At 54.9% G+C, this 26,298-nt stretch overlaps 3 protein-coding genes across 5 annotated transcripts; all 3 read left to right on the plus strand.

The window, feature by feature from the left end:
• Positions 1-5,672: 5,672 nt before the first annotated feature.
• Positions 5,673-10,063, plus strand: HOXB9 (homeobox B9). The gene is made up of 2 exons (XM_082373226.1): positions 5,673-6,297; positions 8,953-10,063. The coding sequence occupies exons 1-2, from the start codon at positions 5,781-5,783 to the stop codon at positions 9,186-9,188; spliced, it is 753 nt and encodes a 250-aa protein (XP_082229352.1). The 5' UTR covers positions 5,673-5,780; the 3' UTR covers positions 9,189-10,063.
• Positions 6,225-19,855, plus strand: HOXB8 (homeobox B8). 3 transcript variants are annotated; one of them, XM_082373228.1, is made up of 4 exons: positions 6,225-6,297; positions 16,952-17,140; positions 17,417-17,888; positions 18,695-19,855. In XM_082373228.1, exons 3-4 carry the CDS (start codon positions 17,465-17,467, stop codon positions 19,000-19,002), a joined length of 732 nt encoding a protein of 243 aa, XP_082229354.1. In that variant the 5' UTR covers positions 6,225-6,297; positions 16,952-17,140; positions 17,417-17,464; the 3' UTR covers positions 19,003-19,855. The 3 variants fall into 3 exon arrangements, with proteins under 3 accessions (XP_082229354.1, XP_082229353.1, XP_082229355.1); XM_082373227.1 differs by lacking the exon at positions 6,225-6,297 and having other exon boundaries at positions 16,071-17,140; XM_082373229.1 differs by lacking the exon at positions 6,225-6,297 and having other exon boundaries at positions 16,071-17,140; positions 18,698-19,855.
• HOXB7 (homeobox B7) lies at positions 6,230-24,636 on the plus strand. Its single transcript, XM_082373235.1, has 3 exons — positions 6,230-6,297; positions 20,579-21,674; positions 23,795-24,636. Exons 2-3 carry the CDS (start codon positions 21,275-21,277, stop codon positions 24,046-24,048), a joined length of 654 nt encoding a protein of 217 aa, XP_082229361.1. The 5' UTR covers positions 6,230-6,297; positions 20,579-21,274; the 3' UTR covers positions 24,049-24,636.
• Positions 24,637-26,298: the final 1,662 nt, after the last annotated feature.

A 26,298-nucleotide genomic window follows, 5' to 3' on the forward strand; every position in this document is an offset into this window, starting at 1 on the left:
TTTTTGCGGGGTAGACAGGGCTCCACCTCAACAGGAAGCTTCAGGTCCTTGAAGAGGGCTCAGTCTATCCCATTCAGAATCCCTTGCAGACTCAGCCTACAGGCCCCCAGGGTCCTTTCTAGGGCGCCCTAGTGGGACAGAGGTGGGTCCAAAAAAGTCCTCCCTTTTCCCATCCCTCAGCTGGCCCCTTCCCCACTGAGTGGCTAAGCCTCCCCTGTAGACCCTTAGGCTGGGCTACGGGTATACGCAGGTCTGGAGGGCCACCTCCCCCACACAGAGGGGCCTGTCTTGCAGGCTAGTGGGGACCCTAGACTGTTGGACAGTTCAGCCCAGACTGATGGAGTGGCAGGAGATGGCGCAGGGGCGGGTGGGACGGGGCAAAGCTGTGATACCCTCTTTGACCCCAGCCCTCTCCAGGCTGCTAGCTCTCTGCCCAGGAAAGGAGTAACTAGAAGTGCTGGCAGAAGGAGGGGTACAGTACAAAGCATAAGCTAACTTTTGTTCCCAAACTTGTTCCCCTGCTTCAGCCAGAGGAAAGGCGGAAAGGGGCCTGGGGAAGAGGCTCGACCGGATGGGGCTCTGGCTCTGGGCTGACTTGGAGGGCGAAGGGTGTCTCTGAATAAGTGGACCCTGCTAGGGTAGAGGAGGCCCTTGGGAGACCCACCCTCAGCCTGGGAGGAAATGCAGCCCTCAACCCACTGTCCTGGTGAGCAAAGGCCAACAATGCTGTCCCTTGGCATTTTCTAATCCTCTGGTCTGGGTGAAGATGGTCTGGAGTGTCTTGCTGCCTACCATCCTTCTCCAGCCTCTCACAAAGCTGCAGAGCCACTCAGAGCCTGACTGTCTTCCATCACTGGCGTCCCTTTGCCACCCCCTCCCACGAACAGTGCTGTAAAAAGAAAAAAGGGGGATGTTAGAGAGAAAGGAGGAAATAAAGTCTTTGGGAAGCAGAGTTTTACAACAGCCTCAGGTTTTATGGAAGCAATTCCGTAATAACCTTCTACCTGCTCAGCTCCTTTCCGCCCCGCCTGCCGCCCACCCCGTTTGGCCTCCTGGATGCCCCCTCCCGAAAAGTCAGCCACCCCCACCCCAGCATTCCATATTCCTGGTGGCTGATAGTTGGTAAGAAGATTCCCGAGTTCTGCTTGGGCCGCTGAACTCTCCGTCCTTCCTTTCACCTCTGACATCCTGGGAGGAAGGTTTGGGAGAAGATTTCGTTACTTTACAATTAAAATCCCCACTTGGAGGGTGTGGAAGCACTAAGGATTGAACCCATGTGTGCAGATTTGATGTGATCCCTTTTGGAGTCTGTTGTGTGTAATGGGTGAAGGTTCTGGGGGCCTTGATTTCTTCCCCCCAGGAGCAAGTGCCCCCACACCTCTTTCTTTCCCACAGTGGGTCTGGACTCTGATTCTGGGTCAGAAGAAATAACTCCAGGTGCTTGGGGACATAGACGTGGGGACTTTTCTAATTTCGTTGTACACAGCAGTGCTTTTGTTATGACCTCCACAGTTACCTGAGAGCTTTCACATTCAACTCATTTCTGTCCACTGGTCAGATTCACACTTGTGTGGGACACGCTTGTGCACAAGTAACGGTGCCTTCATCCCCGTGTCCGTTGCTACCATGAAATAAGCATCACACGATGTACTCTGTCCCTGCGGTTTGGGGTAAGAGACACAGTAAAGGATTTCGTGGTCAGACAAAAAAGTCACAAAATTTCATGACCTGCCCTGGGCCAGGAATTTCTTTCACCTTCCAGAGAAATATTTTAGAAGGAAGTTGTAAAAGAATCCAGATTTAAGTCACATGTGTTTGCGGATACGGTATATATTTTGCTTGAATATCAAGTCAACAGGCAGATTTTCAAGTGAAGCTTCTGAATCAGTTGATGTTTTATAGCCACAATTCAAGTACGCAAATACTCAAGTTTTTTGCCCTTTCTGTAAGTGTGTGATGGTTATAAAAATGTACACACAGGCTTTTGGGTCATAGATCTTATATGAGCAGAATTGTAAGCCCATATCATTCAGAGGGGTTATACACGCATCACGTATGCACCATTAGATCTTACATACAAATGCCCAAGCACAGTTAGTATTATAGTTGCGTGGATTTATTTATTACATATTCTATACACAACATAGAGCACAGCACATGTGCACACTGGGTTCCCCATAAAGAAATATTGATTTGAAATATAGGTACAGGAAACATACATCTATTCAAGTACGCATGCATAAATTTCAGCTTAGCTTATCGATTAAAAAACGTTCCCCCTTCTCCACTTATTGTTTTTCTTTTTCTTTTTTCTCCTTGCTTTTATTTCCTTCCCTCTGCTTAGATTTTCTCTCTCTTCTTATAGTGAAGGGCCTTTCCAAAAGCAGACCTTAAACCACAGGCACTCACCGGCTGGTCCTGGCCAGGGCTGGCCTCTGCTTTCCCCATCTCGGCATCCTTCTTGGTTCTTGGCTGCTCTGGGACCTACTGTGGCCAGAAGCTGTAGCTTTTCCCTGCCTGCCCTTCCTGGAACTATCAGCTACTGGCCCCAGCTGTGTTCAGGCGCAGTGCTGGTGCAGGGAATGGCAAAAGGCTTCGAGAGGGTTTTCCTTCTTTCTCTTTAGGACTGGGGGGAGGTGGGGAGCAGTTTGGTCTCTCAGGGCAAAGTGACTCCCACTCAAGCAACCCCTCTATTAAGCAGCTCTAGAAGCTGGGCTCCAGGGGCCGCAACTGTTTGCTTCTCTCTGTCATGGTGGGTACCGTTGTCTGGGAGAGAAAAGTATGTTTTGGGGGGTGGTCCTCAGAGCACCCAAACAAGGGGCTTCCTCTCAGCTGACCCTTTAATCATTTGCCTGAGCTGGAATTGAGCTTCAGTTTGAGGCAGCAGTGCTTTCTAGAAAGCCTGGCTGAAGTGGGACTCCTTGCTTGCTGTATCTGGATCCCCACCTGGAGGAGATGAGAGCTGGGGCACAGACTCCAGGGCTTGGGTGCTATTTCATTCTCTTCCCTCCAGAGCCACCTCTCCTGAGAAGACGACGAGACCTCCAAAACCTGTCACTTTGGAATTATTTCCACCCTCCAGCTCGTTTGTGAGCAAAGACTAAGTTCTGGTCTCAGAAAAGAGGCCTGGGTCCCCTCCTTACCCAGCGCACCCAGGAGCCACCAGGGGTTAGGGACAACTCACCAGACAACCAGCAACCCACAAACCTGAACCCTGTCTGCTGGGACACTCCACCCTTGTAGAGCACAAGTCATGAGCCTGAATGTTCTTCTTCCTCTAACTTCTTCCCTAAACTAAGTGGCTCTCTCAACTTCTCTCTTGTTGCAAAGAGAGACAGCGGCAAAGCCAGGGCCAGAGTGGGAACCAGAAGGGCTGCAGCCAGAGCCCAGCGTCTGCACAGCCTGGGTCTTAAGAACAGCCCAGTGCTCTGACTTTGCCATAAATAAAAAAGCCCCTGCCCACAGCCCACATGTCCTTTTGGGCCCTAATTTATATACTACAGAAAGTCATATACTCAAGCCCGCCATGCTTCATAACACCATTATTTACAGCAGGAGAGGAGTTTTTGGTTTTTTTTTTCTGAAGAAGAATATATTTATTACAGGTAAAGCCAACAGCAGACTCCATAGGTCTGGCAAGTCGAGAACAGGTGCTTTGCCTTAACTGTGATTCATTCACTAGGCACCCAGCTTTTTCCGCTGGCGAGTCCGGGGAGCTCCCTAGACTTTCCCAAGCGTCCAACCGCTACTTAGAAGAATTTGCATCGGATTTCCCACTTGGGTCCTATGGAAAAAGCAGATTTTCACGATGTTTGGTTCCGGATCTGCTGGGCTGTCGCCCTCGGAGAGCTGGAGTGGAAAAGGAGGGGGCCGGCTGGGCGCCGGCATTGATCTTTAAAAAATCATTTTGAAATCGCCATAATGTGAAGAAATATGGCGCTTTGCCCTCGTATTTCACACGTAATGACACGAGATGGCTTCATTTGGAAAGAAAAGCGGGCGGGAGTGTGTGCGTGTGCGGAGGTGATCTGCAGCTTTCTGCACGGCAGACGGGTACATGGCCAAAAACATAAAACCTCAAATTAGAATGCTTCCGCTTTTGTTAAAACGACAGGACTGGGGCAGCCTATCTTATAAGGACCCAGGGTCGGAGAATGCTGAGAAAATCGGCCCCATCCTGCCCAAAACCCAACCGGAGAGGATAGGGTCTGTCCAGGGACCGCACCTCCCTGAGAGCCCACACCACGAGAAGCCACGGCGCCCAGGGCAGAAGCCGGAGGAAAGATGGCTGGAGATGGGCCAGGAAGCCCGCCAGTGGCCCCGAGGGAGCCCCAGCGCAGGGCCGCAGAGGAGATACTAATAAAGCCGGCTATTTGGAAGCTCCTGCGAGAGAGTCTGCAGGAGGGAAAGTGGCGGGAGGGCGGGAGACTGACCCTACAGGCTCCCTGTCTATGCTGGTGTCCAATACAGCGTGTTTGGAAATACTTCCGAGCAGGAGAGGCGAAAACTCCGACTCACCTCCTTCCCCACTGGGTGGAAGGGGAGATAACTCTGGACCCCTTCCCACACCTCTGCTCTGCTGACACTTTAGGGAAGTTCCCTTAACCCTTTCTCCTGTTCAGCTCCCCAATCTGGGCAATTTTAAGGGTCTGTTATTCAGTGGAGGAAAAGAGAAATGGCTATGCGCCCCCCTTTCCTCTGACCAGGGCCAGAGAGGGGCCCAAAAAATTTAAAGGAGCTTTGACTGTCTGTATTAAACTCGTTCAGAGGCTCAACTTTCCAGGGGCTGATGAATCCCTTTAACCTCATGCGGGTTCTAATTTCAGGACAGCTAAATGTTAGGACAGGATCTTTGGACACGCAGGCCCTTTTATTCCCTTCTCTCCTCCCTCAGCCACTGAAGGGTCAGGAGAAACTCCCAGGCCTACAAACCTCCCAAACTAGTTACAGAGTCCCCTCCAAAGCAGACAACATCCTATAAAATCCCAACTTCTCCCCCATCTCTTTTACTTCATCTCCAGTGGCTTGCTGCTGCGCTGTTGTTTAATAAATATCTGGTGTCAGGAGACAGAGAAGAGGAAAGGAGAGCCGGCGGGGTGGAGTGGAGGTGTGTTTGTTGCGGGGACGGTACCACCTCCTCTTTCTTTAATTATGCCCTGGGCCTCTCCGGCTGCTCCCCAGGCTGGGGCTCGCTCCCTCCCTCTGTCCTGCGCTCCCTCCCTCTGTCCTGCGCTCCCTCTCTCCCTCCCGGACCCGTCTGGGGAGAGGGCTCCACAGCCAGCGTCCCTCCCGCGGCAGCCCGCTGCTTTCCCTCCGCCTCTCCTCCGCCCCCGCCGCCCCATGTCGAGAACGGCCCCCCTTCCTGCAAAAGGGGGGGGGGCCGGCCGGCAGCTCGGGCTGAGGTTACGTGGCCGCCAGAGCCCTGACGTGATAGCACATTGCATCAGCATAAAACAATCCATCCTCGATATGGAATGCTGTGCGGACGGATGACAGCGAGAGCGCAGCCCCCTCGCCCGATTGATTTATGTCGGAGCTGACGCTTTATCAGGCAGTCGGAAAAACTTTGACCAATCATTTTGCAAGGAGCGCTGAGCCAGGCTGCTCCACTGTACTTTGTTGGCTGAGAAGTTGAGCAGGGGTGGGGGTGGGAGGGTGGGGGGCTGGGGGGGGGTCGCGTCCGAAAGCCCTCACACCGGTCCGGGTGCCACCTCTCCCTGCTTGGGCGCCGCGCGCGAGCGCTTCCCTTCCCCCTGCGAGCGCCCGGATAATGTCTGAGAATGTCCATTTCTGGGACGCTTAGCAGCTATTATGTCGACTCGATCATAAGTCACGAGAGTGAGGACGCGCCTCCAGCCAAGTTTCCTTCCGGCCAGTACGCGAGCCCCCGGCAGCCGGGCCACGCGGAGCACCTGGAGTTCCCCTCGTGCAGCTTCCAGCCCAAAGCGCCGGTGTTCGGCGCCTCCTGGGCGCCGCTGAGCCCGCACGCGTCCGGAAGCCTGCCGTCCGTCTACCACCCCTACATCCAGCCCCAGGGCGTCCCGCCGGCCGAGAGCAGGTACCTCCGCACCTGGCTGGAGCCGGCGCCGCGCGGCGAAGCTGCTCCTGCGCAGGGCCAGGCGGCGGTGAAGGCGGAGCCGCTGCTGGGCGCGCCTGGGGAGCTGCTCAAGCAGGGCACGCCCGAGTACAGTTTGGAAACTTCGGCGGGCAGGGAGGCCGTCCTGTCTAATCAAAGACCCGGCTACGGGGACAATAAAATTTGCGAAGGAAGCGAGGACAAAGAGAGGCCGGATCAAAGTAAGTTATAAAAAGTGAGGAAATACCCAGGCCGAAGGCCAGGCGAGGGGGAGGGGAGGGGAGGGGAGGGGAGAGGCAATAAACTGCGGACAATGTGAAGGGAAACCGCGGCGACGGCCGGAGAGCGAGCGGGGGCGGAGGGAAGATGGAGGGAGGCAGCTGAGTGCCCCAGAAAGGGAGACTGAGGCCGCTGGAGGAGCGCCGCCCCCACTCCTCCAAGTCCACGGGGGACCCGGGGCGCAAGGACCAGCTCGCCGCTCTCTCGGCCTCCCTTCCCCCACGCCCCCGAGGCCCGGGCTGAAAGCCCGGGAAGAAGCCGACCACCGCCGGCTGGGAGAGGAGCTGGCGGGGCCGGGGAGGCAGCCAGCGAGGCCGAGAGCCCGCGCGGGCCAGGGCGGGAGCGCACCGGGCTGCCGGGCACCGCACGGCTGGCAGAGCTCCCCGCGCCACGCGCACACCGTAAAAGCCGGCCAAGGGCTAGAGGGAGGGGGCTCATTAGGATTTTATTTGCGATGCAACAGCTTGACGGAGGATTGTTTTTAGCAGATCTCGCTCAGTAGCCGCTCAGGGTCCGCAGCCGGCGCCGGGAGGGGCGCGGGAAGCCCAGGACCCGGAGACTGAGCCCCCTCCCCGGATGCGCCGGCCCCTCCCCGGGAGCCTTCCCTCCGGTCGCCCCCTCCCCTCCGTGGCATCCTCGCCTGGTTTGCAGCTTCCTTTTCTGCGCCTCCCGCTGCTCTCCGCGGGGCTCCCTAGCCCCAGCCAGAGCTGTCCGCCTCGCAGGGAGTTGGGGAATCGCTTCCGAACTTCGCGGCCGACCGGCTGCGTGAAGGAGAGATCCCGAAAGGACCCTGGGGAGTAGAAGGGTAGGGGGAAGAGAGGCTTGCCGGAGAGGCTAACTTTATCCTCGGAACGTAGTTTCTCACCATCTCCCACCCCTCCAAACGCACCCGCGCCAGGAACCGAAGTCTGGCTAATCTTCAGGATGTGCTGCTCGCTAAGGGCGGCAGGAGGGGAGTCGCGGATTTTTCGTTTTTTAAGGTTGAGAAGGGCAAATTGGTCGGGGCTCTTAGCCCCCAAACAATAACCTTCAGGATGGTGGGCACAAGTCCTCACCCCTTACTCTTTTTGGAGAGTGAGGGTCAGATCTTTTAGTCTCTGCTTGCCCTGCCGGATTTCCCATCAGCAGAGTGGCCCACAGGCCCTTTGGGGGTGCCCTTGCCTGCTGGAGGGTAGAGAACTGCCCAACTCCCCTGAGGTCTCTGTGAGGTCCCACCACCTCCAACCTGCCAGGTTGAATCACAGGAGTTGGCATTTGGGTAACACACGGCTCTTCCCAAACCCTCCCTGCTCACACCCAAACAGACCCCATCCCCACCCCAAGCCCACAAACTCTACCTGGAAAGTCCATTAGTGCAAGGCAGCAGTTTGGCTAGGATCAATTATTAACAGTTTTTTTCCTCTTTCATATTTAATGCGGCTGTGGGTGCCATCCCAGGCAATCACATTAAGGAAATAGCGCTGCAAATTGGTAAGACACGGTACTTAGCGCAGGATGAACCAGATTTTTTTTTTTTAATATTCAGTGCTTTTCATTTGGGGTGAAGGAATCTAGTAGAGGGTGGCTGTTATTTTTAATTGGCTCTGCTTTATTTGGCAACTTTTCTGAGTTCAGGGGTAAGAAGAAGAGAAGCCTGTATATATGTTTGTTTCCTCTTTTTTCCCCTCTTCTACTCAGTCACCCCTTCCCTTTCTCTTTTCCCTCTCACCACATGGAGCCAGTTGGAGTTAGCTATGCTCTGAAGGACTTCTGTTACCCCCACATGATCCATGGCTCCCCCCCTTAGGACTGGACCAATCTTGCATCCCAATTTCCCTGAACTTACTTTAACCAAACTGCGAGCTGAGCAGGAGTGGAAAAGGAGACTATTGCAACCATAAGTTATCTGTGAGCCTCCAGCACTCCCTTGTCCACAGGCTGGAGTTGATAAATGGTTGCAATTGGGTTGCATGTGAATTGGAGTGTGCTGGATGTTTGCGTCTCTAAATGTGAATCCCTATTTGTGGTGTGTGTGGGGGGGCAGTGAGATATCTGCACAGACACACATGGCTGCTGCCATGTGGCCAAGAGATGCAAGCTTGTGATCAAGGCAGGAGGGTGCACTCAAACTGGACTGGAGGGCCAGGAGGTCTCTTGGCTGTGGCTGAGCAGAAGCCACTCTCCTCTCCCCCAGCCCAGTCCTTCTCTCACCTCTCAGACCTAGAGCCAGGACCCTTCAGTCAGCCACCACTAGTTAGTCTGGTAGAGCTGGTGGGGGAGAGGGCTTTAGCCAGGCTGGGCTCTGACCTAAGTCCTAACCAGTTCCGACCCAAGTGGAGAAAGAGACTGAGTGAGGACCTGGGGCAAGCAAAGCTTTGGAAGTGGTGAGAAGCCTGGCACACGTTTGGCTCCATCCTGTCCAAATAACGCACCTGGAGGTACCTATAGCAACTCTTGGCCCATCTCTGGAAGCCCTTCTGGGAACCTGAAGGCCCAGGTGCCCCTTTCTCCAATGTAAGATGGGGAGTGGGGACCAGGGGTGCACCCTCTTGGAAGGAGAACACAGGGGCCCTTCACCCCCTTTCCTTTCTTTGATTCTATTGCTGCTTCTCTTTCAGCCAACCTCTCCGCCAACTGGCTGCACGCTCGCTCTTCCCGGAAAAAGCGCTGTCCCTACACCAAATACCAGACGCTGGAGCTAGAGAAGGAGTTTCTGTTCAATATGTACCTCACCAGGGACCGTAGGCACGAAGTGGCCAGACTCCTCAATCTGAGTGAGAGACAAGTCAAAATCTGGTTTCAGAACCGGCGGATGAAAATGAAGAAAATGAATAAGGAACAGGGCAAAGAGTAAAGATTCCCCCCAGCCCTCCCCACCCCTTCCCCATCTCATGCTTATTTATAAGGGATGGCTGTGGAGCCTGTGCTGTCTGGGATGTGTTCAAGTGAATGGGGAAGGGGGTCTTTTTCTTCAAAGTCCTTTTCTGCATCTAGAGCCTCTCTCCTTTCCTTTGCCCTCACCTGTCCTTCTCTTCTCCCTGGGCCTCAGGAGGGAGTTTTATTGATTTAGAAGGTAGATATAGTTGGTTCCTAAGAAGGTGATGGGCCCCAAGGAAAGAGTGCCCCTAGTAGAGCCCCTAGCAACCCTCTTAATTTTCCTGGGAAACCCCAGCCCCTCACTTCCAGCCTGCTTGTTTCCCCCCTGCACCTATCCCAAAGTCACCCAGGGACACTCCAACTGCACACAGCCCAACAGACGTCCACCTGCAAAAAGCCTGGAGCCCACAGTAACAATGGGAAGCACTCACAGTCAACACTCAAATGAAGTGGCACCCTAAATGCAGACCATCACACCCCAAATCTGGTGGAATAGCCCACAGACCATCAGGCAAGTCCAGGGTCTGCCCCTGATGCAATACACACCAAGAAGAAGTCTATTGACACACTCCTGAATGAGGCGCTGCAGCTCAAAAGGCCCAGCATCACAACACCATCCCCACGGAATCCTTAACTATACCCGGGCATGGACTCAAGGGCGAGTGGGGTAAATTCAGCTCCCAAGCTGGTGGGTTAGAAAGGGCAAGGAAAGGCAGCGGTGGTCTTATGAGAGTCTCTTAGGTTTTATGAAGGTAGTCCACATACACACATTTTGCTGCAGGAAATGTTTAATTCTGCATGTTGTTTTCCTCTCCTTCCAACAAAAGGAGGTCAGATCGTGGGTCGTAAGCCTTGACAATGTCGTCCTCATGTTCATCTGTGCCCCGCTTGACAGAGACTGTAGCTTCTCTTGCTCAACACCAGCCCTGCGTTCTTCCGCATCCTCCCCAGCTCTGAAATCAACTCTGTTCGGCCAATCCACCTTGCACCAGCGAGTCAAGTCGCCCCTGTAGAAATCCCCCTCCACCCTCCATCTTCTGCTAGCTCTACCCCTCCACAGGTGGAAAAGCCAAGTCAGGAGAACCCGATGGAGAATTTATTGTGAATCGATTCCCGGGCTCCTCTCCAGAGCAAGTTGTGGAGGATAGGGAGGAGCAAAGTCTCCCCAGGACTTCTTCCTCCCGTCCTGCCCAGTCTGACCCCTACGGAGGAGCCCCGGGCTTGTCAGCTGCCGCCCCAGCGCAGAAGCGCAGAGACCAGCCCCAGTGCCTGGCTTTGCCTCCCGAGACTCGGGCCTGGATGGCGATCTGCGCGCGCACGCTTCTGGGGAGCAGTCCCGCTTGCTAAGGAAAGAGGCGAAATTGCACCTAAGCATTAGGCCGGAGCTTACTCTCAGCTTTCTTTCCTCCCCCTGCTACCCCACCTCTCCAATCCCCTTCAATTCATGGACTCTCGCTCCTGCTTCTCCCAACCCTGCAAGGGGACATTCCAGTAGAACTTCTTTTGCTTTGTCGGTGGCAGTCGTGAAATTGTGCTGTGTTTTGTGATTTCTTTGGGGGTGATTGTCTCGCCTGTTTTCAGTTGTTGCTTATATGGGAGGGTTGTGGGTGGGAGTGGGGAGGGCGAGGGGCTTAGAGCTGATTGTTCGTTTTGGAAGGAAAAAAACAAAGAAAAAGAACAAAAAATATATATCACTCTAGAACATAAATCTCTCCTGTGTGTCATTCTGTGTTGGCTCGCCTCACCTGACCAGAGGTAGAGATGCTAGCTCCAAGAGGGTGGCTTGGAATAAAGAGAGAGTCCTGTGCCCAAGAGGTTGCAGGGTGGGCTTCCTAGTGGAGCTGAGAGCTGGTCCAGACCAAGGTTCCCAAGACCACTGCTTAAACTGAGCAAGAGCCTTCCAACAGGAGAGCTGGGAGACTGGAGGGGGAGAAAAGGAAAGATTAGTGGTTTGGAGAGGGGTCTGGGTCTGCAGGGGGCAATGAGAATCGTCCTCTTAAGTTGCACTAGAGACTTCGCCACCACCTCCAGAGCCAGAGGAAGGCAAGACCTGCCCTGCCATCCCTGGAAGCAGGTCCTCTCTCAGCTGGCTGAGAAATCCACCTTGCTTTGGCTACTTTAAAATATCATGCAAGTGAAGAAGGCAGTAACTTCGTTCTGCTGTTCCCTGCAGCAGAGGGATGGGATGCAGATAGAGGCCTCCGGAAGGCCAGGCTGTCCTTTTTTCCACTCAGAAAGAGTGAGCGCCTTAGGGTTTTCAATCCCCACCTGGAGTATGAGGCTCCAATTTGAGCCACAGGGTAGCAGCCTCGGTGTAAGGCGGGTGGAGTTTGGTAGGGGTGGAGGCAGCTCGGACAGGCTGGGAGAGATGGTTGAGTGTGAAACAGAAATGGTTCAGGAGAAAAACAAACAAACAAACAAAACCCTTCCCAGTCGGACCCCAGAATTAAATTCGGTTTCAAGGCACCTTTCTGTCCCCCTCAGACTGTGGCGTCCCACCAAAGCCTCAAATGGGGAGCGCTGGTCTCGGCAGCCCGGCCGTTCTCATCCAGCCGCTGGGATTCTGCTTCTGCCGTGCTGGCGCTTGGGAGCCGGCCTCCTGCCAGAGCCTCCCACCGGGCCCACCCAGCAGCGCTGCAGTCCGCGGAGACCCTGAGGTTGGGGTAGAGTTGGGGACAAAGCCTGACCCTCGAGAAAGCAGCCTGGAAGCGAAAAGGCCCTGCCTACCCCTCTCCGGCGAACGGAAGGATGAGCTAATCGGAGAGACAGCAGGAGGCAGGAGAACGCGAAGCTCCTGATACTGCTGGGCCCCAACCCGCCTCCTCCTCCGAGGGTTCCAGTCGATATATAAAGTGAATCTGCCTTTAAAGCTTGTGTAGAATGGGCTCCCTCCCCATCCTGGGCTCCCAGGAGCCAGCCCGTGCTGAGAGTGAGCCGAAAAGGCCGGATTCCGCCCAGAGGAAACGCAAGAAAGTGAGGCAGGAGCTGAACGGAGTGCTGCGGAGTAGGGGGCGAGGGCGCCCCGGGAAGCCTCCGGCGGCGTCTGGGTCCCCAGCCCGGGGTGGCTTCTTTAAAAACAAACAAAGGCGAAGATGCGGAGGCTCGGAAGCCGGAGATGGGGAAATCTGCTGTCATAAAAGAGAGATTCAGAGAGGGGGACCGGGAGAGTGCGAGACAGAGGGAAGCCGGGAGAGGAATTCAATGCCGTGTGCGCAGCAATAAAAGAATATGACCGCTATAAAAGTTTATAGCGTATAAATTTCTGAAGGTTAAGAAACTAAACAGCAGCAAAGCAAACAGTGAGGGGAAACTTTCCGGAGCTGAGAGAGCCACAGCTGGGCCTGGGCTCCGGGCCTGGCGGGCGAATGGGTGGGCCTGACTGGGCCGCCCCCATCCTCACCCTCCCGAAGTGCGGGGCGCGGGGTTTCCGGGGGCCCCAGGGGGCAAAGAGGCGCGAGGAGGGAGAGGGGAGGGAAGAACACTTTTGTTGTCACAAATGCTTCACGGAATGCAACTGGGACTCGTCTTTGTTCTTCGAAACCGCACCCCCTTCCAGAATCGGGCGTCATAAAGAGAAGCCCCCTGCACGCGCGCACACACACACACACACACACACACACACACACGCACGCAGGTCCGGCGGGGCCAGACGTCTGGGCGCTGGCAGCCTCTTGATCCTTTTACAGTCTCGTCCCACCCTCTCAGGCCTCCTCTTCCCCCACAAAAAGCCCAATTGTTTCCCCTCAGAATTTGAAACAATCGTGTTGGGTTTGAAATGTGCTCGGCTCCCCCTTTTACGGGCCATAAACGGCGCACTGCTCGGCGGTATCTGCCCGAAATTAGGGGCTTGAGGTGGGGGGTGGGGACGAGAGAGAAAAGCCTCTGGTTTCTTGTTCGCTCCTTATCCCCTCTCCTTGTTTGTTTGTTTTTGTTTGTTTTGTTTTGTTTAAAAAAATTTTTTTTAGCTTATCTGCACAATTTTATGAACCACTGCCTGATTTCCGACGCCTTTTCTCTCGCCCGCTCTCGTTTCCCTCGTCCTTTTCTGCTAATACTGAAAGTTTCTCCGCATTGTCGCCGCACTGGCTGGCTCGCTGAGAAGCTGGAGGAGCCGGTGGCGGCGGCGCCTTTTCTCAGCATGGCCGCTAGATGGCACCCTTGCTCCACGTGAAAATCCCCCGTGCTGCGGCTGCCGGCGCCCGCGGCTGCACCTCGCACTTCGGTCGGCCCTGAATCTACGAATTGAGCGCTACCAAAAGTCATGAATAATTTGCCCAGAATAAAAATACAGGGTTCATTGTGGCCATTTCCCCCATTTTGCAGATTACAGATATAGTGGTGTTGACCCCCTCTCCTCAAATGGTCAATTTTCTGAATTTCCCCCAGGAGCAGGGCTCAGGGCTTCTCACCCAGTTTCTACGTTCGGTGGGACAACAAATGCAAGAAAACGGGGAATAATAGTAATAATAGAATTAGTGGATCCAAATAAAAGAGGAGGATTGGTTCGGAAAAATGAGATTATCAGGGGAGGGGGGCGAGAGGAATGTCTGCGGATACGGGTGAGCAGGTCAGGTGAGAGGGGCGAGCCAGCAGAAGGTCGGATACAGAGGAAGCCGCCCCAACCTGCTGCGGGATCGGCGGGAGAGGGAACCGGGTGAGCCAGTCCGGGGTAGGGGTGGGAGCACTTTGGGGGAAACGGATCCGTGGCTTTGGCGGGGATTCGGAGGTGCCCAGAGCCGGCGGGGCGGCTCCGCACGGACCGAGGCTCTAGAGCCTTTGTATGTGGCCGGGGCTGGGCGGGGCGGCGCCGGGCGACCCGGGCTCAGGGCAGGGTCTCCCAGAACGGCGAGGTGCGAAAGGCTTGGATATTTCCTCGGTTGATCTGGGTGCTCCAATTTGGGCCGCCAAAAAAGAGTGCGTTTTCCGGATGGATGTGGGAACAGGCGCAGTGCAGGAAGTAGGGGATTGGTTCTCCCCGCGTCCCGTGGCTTCCAGGTGAGAGCTCGGGCTCCGTGCCCCGAGGCCCCGGCCCCAGACAGACCTGGGGAACACCGGTCCCTTCGCATCTTAGCAGCTGGAGGCCTGGACTTCAGGCATTTCTCGCTCTGAGACCTGAGCGCTGTCAGCCTGCCCATAGCCCCTTAGATTCCACATCTCCCATTTCGACCCGGCCCGGCCGATCCTTGCCCTCCATCCGGACAAACGCGTGCGAGAAATAGATGCCCCCCCTTAAGATTAGCCCCGCTGCAGCCTCGCCTCTCCTCCCCCAGGACCGGGTGCGAAGAGGCTAGCGGAGTTTCTCAACTTGAGTTTCTCTAATAAATCTGCGCTCCGTTGGGTGTTTATAAATTATCTCCTCGCTCTTTCTTGTTTTTTCTTATAATAGAAACATTTTCCTTCCATCAGGAATTTCTGGCACGGTGTAGGGATGATTTAGAACAAGCCATTGAATTTCTACCTCACCGGTGAGTCCTCAAATCATGACCATAAAATCCCCGGCACTTGATAAAAATGTTCGCTTTGGCAACAACTTAACTTTGCCTTCCGCTGCCTCACCGCCCCCTCAGCCTGGCGCTGAAAATTCAAGACCCTGGTCCTCTCCCCTCCTTTTCTCCTTTCTCTCTCTCCCTTTCAGCCCCTCTCCCATTCTCCAGATTCACTTTTGAAGGACCAAGTGGCCCCACCGGTACCTTCCCTTTGGAAAAGGTGATAATTTCCTTTTTACAAAGGTTGGGGTGAGTGGGATCCCCAAAAAGCACCCCTCCAAAAGGAAGCCACTCTCTCGTGAATAAACAATGGATCAGCTGTGGATCCAATGTATTTGTAAAGGCTCCACCTTTGTTGCTAGAAGATTTCTTTATCTCTCTCTCCCTTCCTTCCTTCTTTCCTTTCTTTTCCTTTTCTTTCCTCTCCTTTCTTTGCCTTTCGTTTCCTTGCTCAGTGAGCCACTTCAGGAAGCCATTGGTTTGGACCCTCAGATTGGGGCCTTCTAAAGCCTGGCCACCATTGTCACTAGGCCCAGTAGGCCGGGAAAGGCAACTGGCAAGAGAGTGTGGCATCCAGTCAGCTGGGTCCTGCAGTCTGTTTCAGGACCTAGGTCCTCAGGTCTGGAGGGAGAGCAGGGTTTAACTAGAGGCTCCCAAGGGGAGAGGAGAGAAAATGGGGGACTCAGTGACCTTGCTGCATCCAAATCCCTTCTACCCCAAAGTCAGTTTAGGTAGTGACAGTGGCTCAAAGGACGGTGAAGGCTAAATGGTGCCCCTCCCATTCATACACTCTGCAGTCAGTGTCCAGGGCAGAGGAGGGCACAAGACAGTGGGCACCAAGGCCAGGCACCAGGGCAGCAGCCTCCACTGCTCTTCCCTCCCTCTGATGTGCTGATGAGCCTGGAACTGCCCTCTCAACCGAGGGTGATGCGGAAGGTGTGGAGGACTGGCCTGGGAAGGTTGGGAGCCAGTTGGGCTTGGTTACTGGGTCCCGAGGCCTGGGTGCAGGACTGGGGCGGCCCAACTGAATGTTATCCTGCTGGTGGCATCAGGCCCCTCTCCCATCACACAGAGTTGGTCTACCAAAGGCTTGCTGACTGGGCTCCAGTACCTTCTAGAGACTCCCTCCCCATTCCAGCAACCCCCTCCCAGGCCACCCCAGGTTGTGTAAAACTGCAGAATCACAGTTGCAGGGTGAGCTTTAGTCAGGACTTCACCACTGCCCATTAACCAGAAAGTTTCAGCTCTTCCTCCTGGTGCCTCCTCAAGCTCTCCTGGATCCCTTCTCCAAAGAAAAGCCTTGTTTGTTTGTTGGAAAGTTGGTGAGTGGCCTGGGTGGGGCAGAGAGTGTGGTTGGGGGCTCCGGAGAGGGAGTGGGGGCAGGTGCTTCAACAGCTGAAGGAGGCGGAAAATCTCTGAAAAGTCACCGTCTGCGCCGAAAAAACTCATAATCATTCTCACTTCGGCTTTGTCACCCCCACCGTGCTGCAGTCGGGCAGCGGGGGCGATCGAAGCTGCAGTTTTATAGCTGTAGAGGAAAGAACTCGTAAAATGCTAACAGCTTTTATGCGCTGCGGCATAAACAACAACAGACTCGGCTTTATTGCGTTTTATAGTTTGTTAAAGAGTTTACAGCCGTTTTTGGGGGCCGGTTACCCAGCCAATTCCCTCCACACGATAGTTAAACCTTTATCAATAATAAGGAAATTGATCATTAAAGCTTTAAATATGACTACCTCGTTTGTTTGAAAATATGTTTAGGAGAGGAAGCTGTATGATTTGATAACTTGTATTAAAATACCAATTACATTTATAGGACCTTTTAAAACTCGGTGCAATTAAACCGTGTTCTTTTACATTTTTCCGAAGCGACCCTGACATTTAAAAAGACTCCAACTGCCTCGTTAAAATCGCGAAATTAACAGCGTGCCTACGCCTGGCGCGTTGTGTATGTGTGTGCGTGGTTTTTTCCGTGCGTCCCACATCAGTCTTTGGGGGTGGTCTGCGAAGGTATTTGATTTGTTGTGAGGCGAGAGATATCTCATTAATGTAGGTAGTTAAACAGATTTAATCCGTACTCATTCTCTCTCCCCCCTCTCCTCCCCGCTCTCTCCCCCTCTCCCCCTCTCTCTCCCTGGGTGTTTTTTTTTTTTTTCCTTCCCCTTCTTTTTTTTTTTTTCCCTCTCTCCTCACTCCCTGGCGCTCTCTCGCTCTAGCTCTCTCTCTTGCTCGCTCTCTCTCGCTCTCACCCTAGCTCTGCGTTCTGTCCGGGAGGAGTACGGAGAAGCCAATAGGATGCGGGGTCTCTAATGGATGCAAATGATCATGAAAAGACAGTGCAAAATATGAAACAACTCATTTGCAGGGAAGTAAATCACCGAAAACTGTTTATGAACTGGCATCCCTTCTTCGAAATGTAAAGCGAGGACCTCTTTAAGTGGCGGTATATTTTTTGGGGGGGGTGGGGGGTGGGGGAGGGCGAGCGAGCCGCGGCTGCCATGCAAGCTTAGACTTTTGGAGGCTTCGCTGTCCTTTTCTATTCCCGGAAATCACAAAAAGTGTGGTGGCTTCGAGATCTTCTTCTCCTTTTCTTTCTTTTCTTTTTCCCCCCTCCTCCTTTTCCTCTCCTTTCCTGGCGAGGGTGACCGGGAGCCGGCGAATCCGCGTTTTTTTCTCTCTCTCTCCCTCCCTTTCCCCCTCCCCACCCCCTCCCCAACAGCCCCCAACTACAGCCGCCGCCGCCGCCGCCGCCTCAAAATTCAATAAAATGAGCTCTTATTTCGTCAACTCACTGTTCTCCAAATACAAAACCGGGGAGTCCCTGCGCCCCAATTATTATGACTGCGGCTTCGCCCAGGACCTGGGCGGCCGACCCACCGTGGTGTACGGTCCCAGCAGCGGCGGCAGCTTCCAGCACCCGTCGCAAATCCAGGAGTTCTACCACGGGCCGTCGTCGCTGTCCACGGCTCCCTATCAGCAGAACCCGTGCGCCGTGGCGTGCCACGGGGACCCGGGCAACTTCTACGGCTACGACCCGCTGCAGCGGCAGAGCCTGTTCGGTGCGCAGGATCCAGACCTGGTGCAGTACGCAGACTGCAAGCTCGCCGCCGCCAGCGGCCTGGGGGAGGAGGCCGAGGGGTCCGAGCAGAGCCCGTCGCCCACACAGCTCTTCCCCTGGATGCGCCCGCAAGGTGAGCTCGCGTCGGGGCCGGCGGGGGGAAGGGAGACCCGGGGCCCAGGCCGGCACGGGGGGCCGGGCAGGCCAGGCGCGGTCCCGCCAGCCCCTGGAAGACTTGCTTGCTCCGTTCAGATAGGCTCCCCCTTCTTTCCTTCCTTGCTTCCTCCCTCCCTCCCTTCCTTCCTTCCTTCCTTCCCTTTACTTCTTTCTTTTTTTGTTTCCCTTGAAGGAGGTCGCTAAGCGACATTTCCTGAATCCATAAACCCCTCACCCTGCCTGACTTTTTTTCTTCTTCCCCTCCTTTTTTCCCCTTTTACTGTTTTATGGGGGGTAGTGGAGAAAGGGTGGTGGGAATGGGGCGCTCAACTTTTGCACTTCTCAATTGCTTTATAGTTTAATTACCCTGAAGAAACTTTTCTTCTGGGGCAGAGGCTCTGGGGGCTTTTCAAGGTGGGTCCATTCGTCCCCATCCCGGCTTTTTTATTCTTACTTTTCCCCCTCCTTCACATCCTTCCTTCTAAAGTTTATGGCACTTTTAATAGATTCAACCACCCCCGCCCAACTCTCTGGTGCTGGTTACCAGGGGAGGGGGCTCCCCTTTCTGGCTCCCTTAGATTCAGTGGTGTCTGATCCCCCTCACCCGCCCCCCCTCGGCTGACCGCGGCCTCCCAGCGCTCCCGCCCCTGCACGGGGTAGAAGGTCCCCTGCCCTTATTATACTGGTCTCCTAGGCTGGTTCACGAATCTTCCAACCTTCTCTGTCTCTGCCCCCTCCCCCACCCTCCCCTCCCCTCTGTCTCGCCCTTTCCCCCATTCCCAGCAGCCGCCGGACGCAGGCGAGGCCGACAGACCTACAGCCGCTACCAGACCCTGGAGCTGGAGAAGGAGTTCCTATTTAATCCCTATCTGACTCGCAAGCGGCGGATCGAGGTATCGCATGCGCTGGGACTGACAGAGAGACAGGTCAAAATCTGGTTCCAGAACCGAAGGATGAAGTGGAAAAAAGAGAACAACAAAGACAAGTTCCCTAGCAGCAAATGCGAGCAGGAGGAGCTGGAGAAACAGAAGCTGGAGCGGGCCCCGGAGGCGGCGGACGAGGGCGACGCGCAGAAGGGCGACAAGAAGTAGGCTCCAGCTGGGACTGCCAGGGCCGCGGCCGCCCTGCCTCCGCGGGTCACCCGACCGCGCTGCCGTCGCCCGCCCCCGCCCGAGAGAGCTCTGGCCCCGTGAGCGGGGCCCGGAGCCTGGCCTCCCACCGCAGCGTCCCCGCCGCGCCAGTCCCCGCTAGTGGTAGTTTCTCGTAATAGCTTCTGTGTGTGAGCTACCGTGGATCTCCTTCCCACCTCCTGGGGGCCGGGGGTGGGGGGGAAAGAAAAGGATTTTAAGCAAGGACTTCCTCTCCCTGCTAGGGTGAGCGGCTGCGGCCTGGCTGAGCCCCACCCCCACGCCCCTGCCCCGTGTAAAAAGCCTCCTTGTGCAATGGTCTTTTTTCCTTTGAACGTGCTTCTTTGTAATGACCGAGGTACCGATTTCTGCTAAGTTCTCCCAACAACATGAAACTGCCTATTCACGCCGTAATTCTTTCTGTCTCCCTCCCTCTCTCTCTCTCTCTCTCTCTCTCTCTCTCTCTCGCCTCGTCCTCATTTCCCCTCCCACCCCCCTCCCCGCTGCCCTCCCTAGCTCGCTGGCTTTTTCTCTGGCTTCTCTCTTTTCCTCCCCCCCTTTTCCACCGCTTTGGTTTGACAATTTTGTCTTAAGTGTTTCTCAAAAGAGGTTACTTTAGTTAGCATGCGCGCTGTGGGCAATTGTTTAAAGTGTTCTTAGGTTTACTGTGAAGAGAATGTATCCTGTATCCGTGAATTGCTTTATTGGGGGGCGGGAGGGCTAATTATATATTTTGTTGTTCCTCTATACTTTGTTCTGTTGTCTGCGCCTGAAAAGGGCGGAAGAGTTACAATAAAGTTTACAAGCGAGAACCCGAGACTTGCCCGGCCCGTACTCCTCATTTGCTCCCGGCGCCTTGCAGAGCTGCGGAGGGGGGGAGCCGGTCACCGGGCTCCTGTGTCCGCCTGGCCGCGCAGCGGAGGGGGCGGGGGCTGGAAGCAGGTGGTGCGAGTCCCTTGGCCCAGGGGCGCAGGGGGTGAGGGAGGCGGCTGCGCGTGATTGGAGGAGAGACGAACGAGGGAGGGAAGCCGAGAGAAACCCCCTCCCCTTCCCTTCGTCTTCCGAGGCTGCCGGCCCCGGAGACCCCCGCGCCCAGGCCATGCGGGAGAGATGCGCCTGGGTTGGTGGCTTTATCTCCCCAACCTCCCCCTTTGTTTTTGTGTGCCCTCTCCTGTGTGTGTGTGCAGGGGTAGAGGTGGAGTGCGGAGCTGCTGAACAAGCTGAAAAATTAAAAAAAAAATTTAATTGTTTTCGTACTCTCGTGGGGGGGGGGGAGCAGGAGGAGAAGGGAGATGCTCTTCCCTGCCTCTCCCTTTCTGGGACTTGGCCACCTTCGCTCAGCTCCGAGGTGGTGGCTCGCCGCCTTCCTTCCTTCGCTCCCTCTGCTTCTCCAGCAGCCACGCTCGACTGAGGCATCCGCCTCCGGGAACCAGGAGAGCAGCATACCGGGCCACCCTCCTCCCTTCCTTTCTCTTCCCACCCTCTCCACCCCCTTCCTTTTTTAATTTTAAAACCTTTTGTTTTATTTTTTATTTTTTAGCCACCAGAAACCGCAGCATCCAACGCCCATGGGCTGGATTCCGCGCCTCTGGGAGCACCCAGGAAACCTCACTCCATCCCTGCCCGTCTGGGGCAGAGAGAGAGTGAGCGAGCCTTGAGGCCAGGCTCACCTCGCTCCTCACCTCGGGAGAAACGGACCAATTCCGGACCAAGTTCCCCCAAAGGCCCAGCCAGGCTGAAGCGGTCCGGATTAATAAAGACCTGGCCTGCCCCCACCCACCCACTCACCCGGTTGTATGCAATCCCTGCGTTTGTTTCTGGCTGGGTAACGGGCTGGGGAGGAGGGGGTGACAACAAGGATCGCTCTCGGAGGTTATTTTCCGTTCCACTCAATCCCTTCTTCCCCAAATCTCGCCTGCAAGCTGCCTCCAGCCCACGGGGGTCGACAGCGGCCCTTGAGCCCCCAGCCCCAATCCACAGGGCCTGGTTTTCTCATTCATTATTGATCATATTTTATAAATCCAACGCCACACAATTTTTTCCACATTACCGGGAGCCGTGAGGAGGCTGCCCGGCTATTGGCAGAGGGGACGTCACGTGGGCGGGGTCACGTGGTCCAGAGAGGAAAAAGGGGGTCCTTTTTGGTGTAAATCTGGACTCTAATTCTGTAATATATCAAGGAATCTCGTAAAACCGACACTAAAACGTCCCTGCCTACAAATCATCCGGCCAAATTATGAGTTCATTGTATTATGCGAATGCTTTATTTTCTAAATATCCAGCCGCAAGTTCGGTTTTCGCTACCGGAGCCTTCCCCGAACAAACTTCTTGTGCGTTTGCTTCTAACCCCCAGCGCCCGGGCTATGGAGCGGGTTCGGGCGCTTCCTTCGCCGCCTCGATGCAGGGCTTGTACCCCGGCGGGGGGGGCATGGCGGGCCAGAGTGCAGCCGGCGTCTACGCGGCCGGCTACGGGCTCGAGCCGAGTTCCTTCAACATGCACTGCGCACCCTTTGAGCAGAACCTCTCCGGGGTGTGTCCCGGCGACTCTGCCAAGGCGGCGGGCGCCAAGGAGCAGAGGGACTCGGACTTGGCGGCCGAGAGTAACTTCCGGATCTACCCTTGGATGCGAAGCTCAGGTAACGCCGCGCACCGAGCAGTCCCGAGCGGTCCCGAGCCGCAGTGGCCCGGGCACATTCCCCGGAAGGCGCCCCCTTCCCGGCCAAGTGCCCCTCTCCGTGTCCAGAGTGCTCCTGGTAGGAGGTCGGCCCTGGGGACGCGGCCCCCCACCCCGAGCCGCGACCCGGCGCGCCGCCCCCATTCCCGTTTTTGCTTGGTGCTCTCAGGCTCGCTCTGTTCCCTAGCGGATCCCTCTCCGCCGACGCCGCGGCGCTCTGAGCCCCCAGCCCACCCGCCCCCCCCCACCCTTCCTCCCGTCCTTTTAGCTTTAAATATTTATCAGCCGCGCCGGCACGGGCTGGAGAGGAGGCCGTTTGTCTTGCGGAGGAAGGCTGGGGTTTTCAGAGAATAGCCATTAGGGTCTCCCCCCCTCCCTTCTCCCTTCCCCAGCCGGGGATCTCAGCTCTGGGTGTGTCCCCCAGCCCCAGCTTGGATAAGGTCTAGGGGAGGGGGCTGCAGCGCTGAGCAGTTCTCCCCTCCCCCTTTCTTCCCAGCCAACCCCGCTCCCCCATTATTCCCTTCTGGACAATTAGAGGTGGGCTCTAGAGGCCTGGTGGGAGGAGGGGGTGTGAGAGGTGATGAGGATTCAGCCAGGGACACAGAGCCAGAGAGGCAGGTGGAGAGAGGGGGGCTAAGGCCAAGAGAGAGCAGGCTCCTGACCCCCAGTAAACTTGGGAAGGGGGAGGCAGGCGAACTAGAGAAAGGAGCAGAGGCCTCAGGGGAGTACAGCTGGCTTCCTCAGGTGCCCTTCCTAGCTCCCCTGGAGAACTGGCCAACTAGTTTGCAAGTGTCGTTCCGGAAGGGTGGATGTCCTCTTGGGGGAGACACTAGGACTCCAAGGAGCCAAATCAAGAGTTAGAGAGTGCAGGCCACCGAGGAAGCTGCTGCAGGAACCCCAAGAGACCAGAGGCTCCGTGGGGTCTCCTGACAAGCCTCTCCCAGACATCCTTCATAACGTTGTCCTGGACTCAGAGGCCAATCTCAAGGTCCAGAAGACCCAAGACTTGTGGTCAGATGCTCCCAATCCAGCCAGGGTTGAGGGCCAGGAGGAGCCCAGCTCTTACACTTTCAGTATTAGTGGTCACGGTCCCCATTACCTGCTTCATAATTCAACTGTCTTTCCAGCTGATTTATTAAAGCCCCAATTTTTCTGCTCATAAACATTTCAGCTTGGCTTTTATCTGACTTGAAATTAGGGCCCCTAGCCCCTCCTCCCACTGTCTCCTTCCTAGGAGGGCTGGCACCAGCACCTCCCCCAAGCCTCCTCAGGGTTTGGGGCCTAACCTGGGAAGCTCTTCCCTGCCCTTCAGCCCCCACCAGCCAGATACTGAATGTTCTACCCCAACCCAGGCTGCTGTCTCTCCTCTCCCTCTGTGCCTTCCTGGAGGCCCAAAGATTGCTTTGGAGGGCTGGGTTGTCTGGACAGGTGGGCAGGCAGGACAGCCTGGCCCTGTCTGAACCTCAGCCACTCACTGGAAAATAGTCATCAGAAGGCAGCTGCTCTCCAACTGACTCCACGCTCCAAGGAAATCTGCAAATTCTCACCTCCTCCTCATTCCACAACAGGCTGGGGGAGGGGGGAGACTGGACCTATGAGGCTGTTTGTCTCCTTTTCTTTTTGGGAAAAGCCCTCAGGCCAGGCCTAGAGTCCCACTCCAGGGTCACTTGCATGGTTTCTGTTGTCCTGTACCCCCAAAGACCATCAGAGTCAGCATGCAAAAGGGGAGACTTGGGGTTCCTGGTCCCGGAGGATTAACTGCCTTTCATCCCACATACACCCCTTTAGGCACAGGGCCTTCAAGAGCCAGCAGGTTAGACCTTGTGTTCAGAAGCCCTAGGCTAGAAGACTTCCTGGGTGGAAGATGGGAGTGTTTGCCTTGGGAGGTCTGTAGAAAGGTCTGCACGTTGAGGAAAGATGGCAGGCATAGGCTGGGGTATGGATAGTGACAATTTGATGTAATGGGAAATAGGCTCTTCCAACCACCGATGCCAAACCGCATACAGGGTCCAAGAGGGAGGTGAGCACTCTCATGGCTCGTTCCTCACTCACTGATTTTTCTCCTGCAAATAACCTGCGCAGGGACCGACCGAAAGCGAGGTCGCCAGACCTATACCCGCTATCAGACCCTGGAGCTGGAGAAGGAGTTTCACTACAATCGCTACCTGACGCGGCGGCGGCGCATCGAGATCGCGCACGCGCTCTGCCTCACCGAAAGACAGATCAAGATCTGGTTCCAGAACCGCCGCATGAAGTGGAAAAAAGAGAACAAGACAGCAGGCCCCGGGGCCACCAGGCAGGACAAGGCCGAGGCGGAGGAGGACGAGGAAGAGTGAGGGACAGAGGAAGGGCAGAGGAAGAGAGACGAAAAAGGGAAAGAGAGAGAAACCCAGCTCTGGGAACTGAACCAGGAAACTCAAGTCAAATAGGGAGGGGAAAAAAACCTATTTAAATGGAAAGCAGTTAATTTTTTTTAAGGAGAGAAGGTGAAATTTTGGTTTCTTAACACTGAAAAAAAAATACTACCTATAGGAAAGTCCATCAGGTTTGTTTTGTACAGTATGGGAAGGACATCATCTACCTGTTCTGTAGCTTTCTGGAATTTGCCTCCCCTTTTCTATGTCGCTAATTGTTAAGGTCTTTGGTAAAATCTTGCTGTTTTGTAAGCCCCATCTTTGACGCTGTCTGTGTGGTCTGTGGGTCTGGAATAACATGTGTGGTTCCCCAGCTTCCTGAGCAACACCCCCTTCCCAGTAGCGGCGCTGAAGCGGCCTTAGGGAGCCCCAAGGACCCACCAACTAGCTCAAGTGTCCCCTCTGTGCACCTGGCCTGCCCGCTGCTCCTTGCTCCCACCAGCCCCTGTGATCCTCTTTGCATTCTATGTGTATCTGAAGGATGAAGAAATAAAAGCAATTAAAAATAAACAGATCCCCTATTTTCTGTGTCTCCCTAAGGCTGGGAGGGGGGAGGGATAGTCATGCATCCCAGCGCTCCTTTGCTCCAACTTCTGCTGCTGGCCCATTTCTTTCTGTGCTGGGGCTTGCTCTTTTTTCTTGTGCCCCTTGCTCTGGGGGCTGCCAACTCGGATACCACACACACACATTCCCTTTACATTTTTTTACACATATTGACACACAGATGCACCCAACCACACCTATTTACAGGCTGACACTGCACATAAATAAATATATACATTGTCACACACAGTCACAAACACGCATATTCTTATGTTCACAAATAAACATACAGGCATTCACACATCCCAAACCCTGCCCAGGACACATAGTATTCACATTCACTCACACAAGTAACCCCACATTCATACTCACAGACATTTATACATACCAGGGTACACTCACACATTGGCTCATAAAACACACAGATTCACATTTGCCCCCAAGTAAACACGTCCTTGAGTCCACATGCCCAGTCGCACACATTCACAAAACAAAACAAAAAACAAACCCCCCACAGTTCCACAAACTCTTCCTCATTCAGGCCTTCACACCAGGCTCTGGCTCGGCACGGCCGCCGAGGCACAAATATAGAGCTGAAATCTTAAGTGCTAGGCCTCAAGCGAAGAAGGAGCGGAAGGAAAGGGAAGGTGACCACCCAAATCCACTCCCCCTTCTCGCGCCGACGGGCGGGCGGCATTGGGCAGAGGCCAGGCCGGCGAGCAAAACCTCCCGGCCGCCCAATCAGGCCTCCAACGTCAAGATGCTCCTGGCTTTCCGCTCGGTCGGCAAACATTTTCCGCAAGAGCTATTCGGTTATTTTATTGCAATTTATTTTACTTTCATTTATTTTAATTTATCTCATTCTAAATTGACCCAGCGACCCAAGTAAAACTTGAAATTGGGGGAAGTAAATGAGCGCCGATAGCGAGAAGCTGAGCGGTGCGAACTACCCGGCTGCTGTGGCCGCATCCCTGCTGCTCTGAGCCCGGCCGCCCGCCTTCCGCGGGCTGCCTCTGAGCCTTTCTGCCTGCTGTCCGCGCTGCCGGCAACCTGGAATCTTCTCCGGAGTACAGAGAAAGAGAAAAAAGAAAAACATTTGTGTGTGGGGGAGGTTATTTCCTTTCCTGCATTTGGGCGCTGGTAGCTCAATTCAAAATTCGGGCATATTTCAGGGGACCTGGGAAACCTGGGGTGAATCTGGGTTGTTGTTTGTCTCCAAAACACCCCCTTGATTGAGGGATAAATACCCAGAGGACGGTGCCTACGTAGCTAGACCTGCGGAGTTGATTTTTAGTATCTATTCGATTATAAACCCTGGATTATTTAAATTTAAAGATCGGGCGTTGGAACAGAGAAGGGGAAGAGGGTTGGAAGGAAGCGTGTTTTAGGAGAATCTGTTTAATCTGAATTTGTAAGTAAAAGGCTCCTAAACCTTCAGTTCCCTCATTAATGACCGCAACCCCCCCCCCCCCCGCAGAGCACAGGGAATTGTCCCTGGGAATCTGGGCGTGTGGACATGTGGGTGGGAGAGTCAAGGGTCCGGCTTTACCCTCCTCCAATTTCTGGGGTGCAGAGGCAAGCATCCAGTGGCTAGAGTGTCCGCCTTGGCCCCCATTAGCCTCTTTGGGG

Source organism: Balaenoptera borealis (genome assembly GCF_965194805.1).
Source record: "Balaenoptera borealis genome assembly, chromosome: 20".
Lineage (NCBI taxonomy): Eukaryota > Metazoa > Chordata > Mammalia > Artiodactyla > Balaenopteridae > Balaenoptera > Balaenoptera borealis.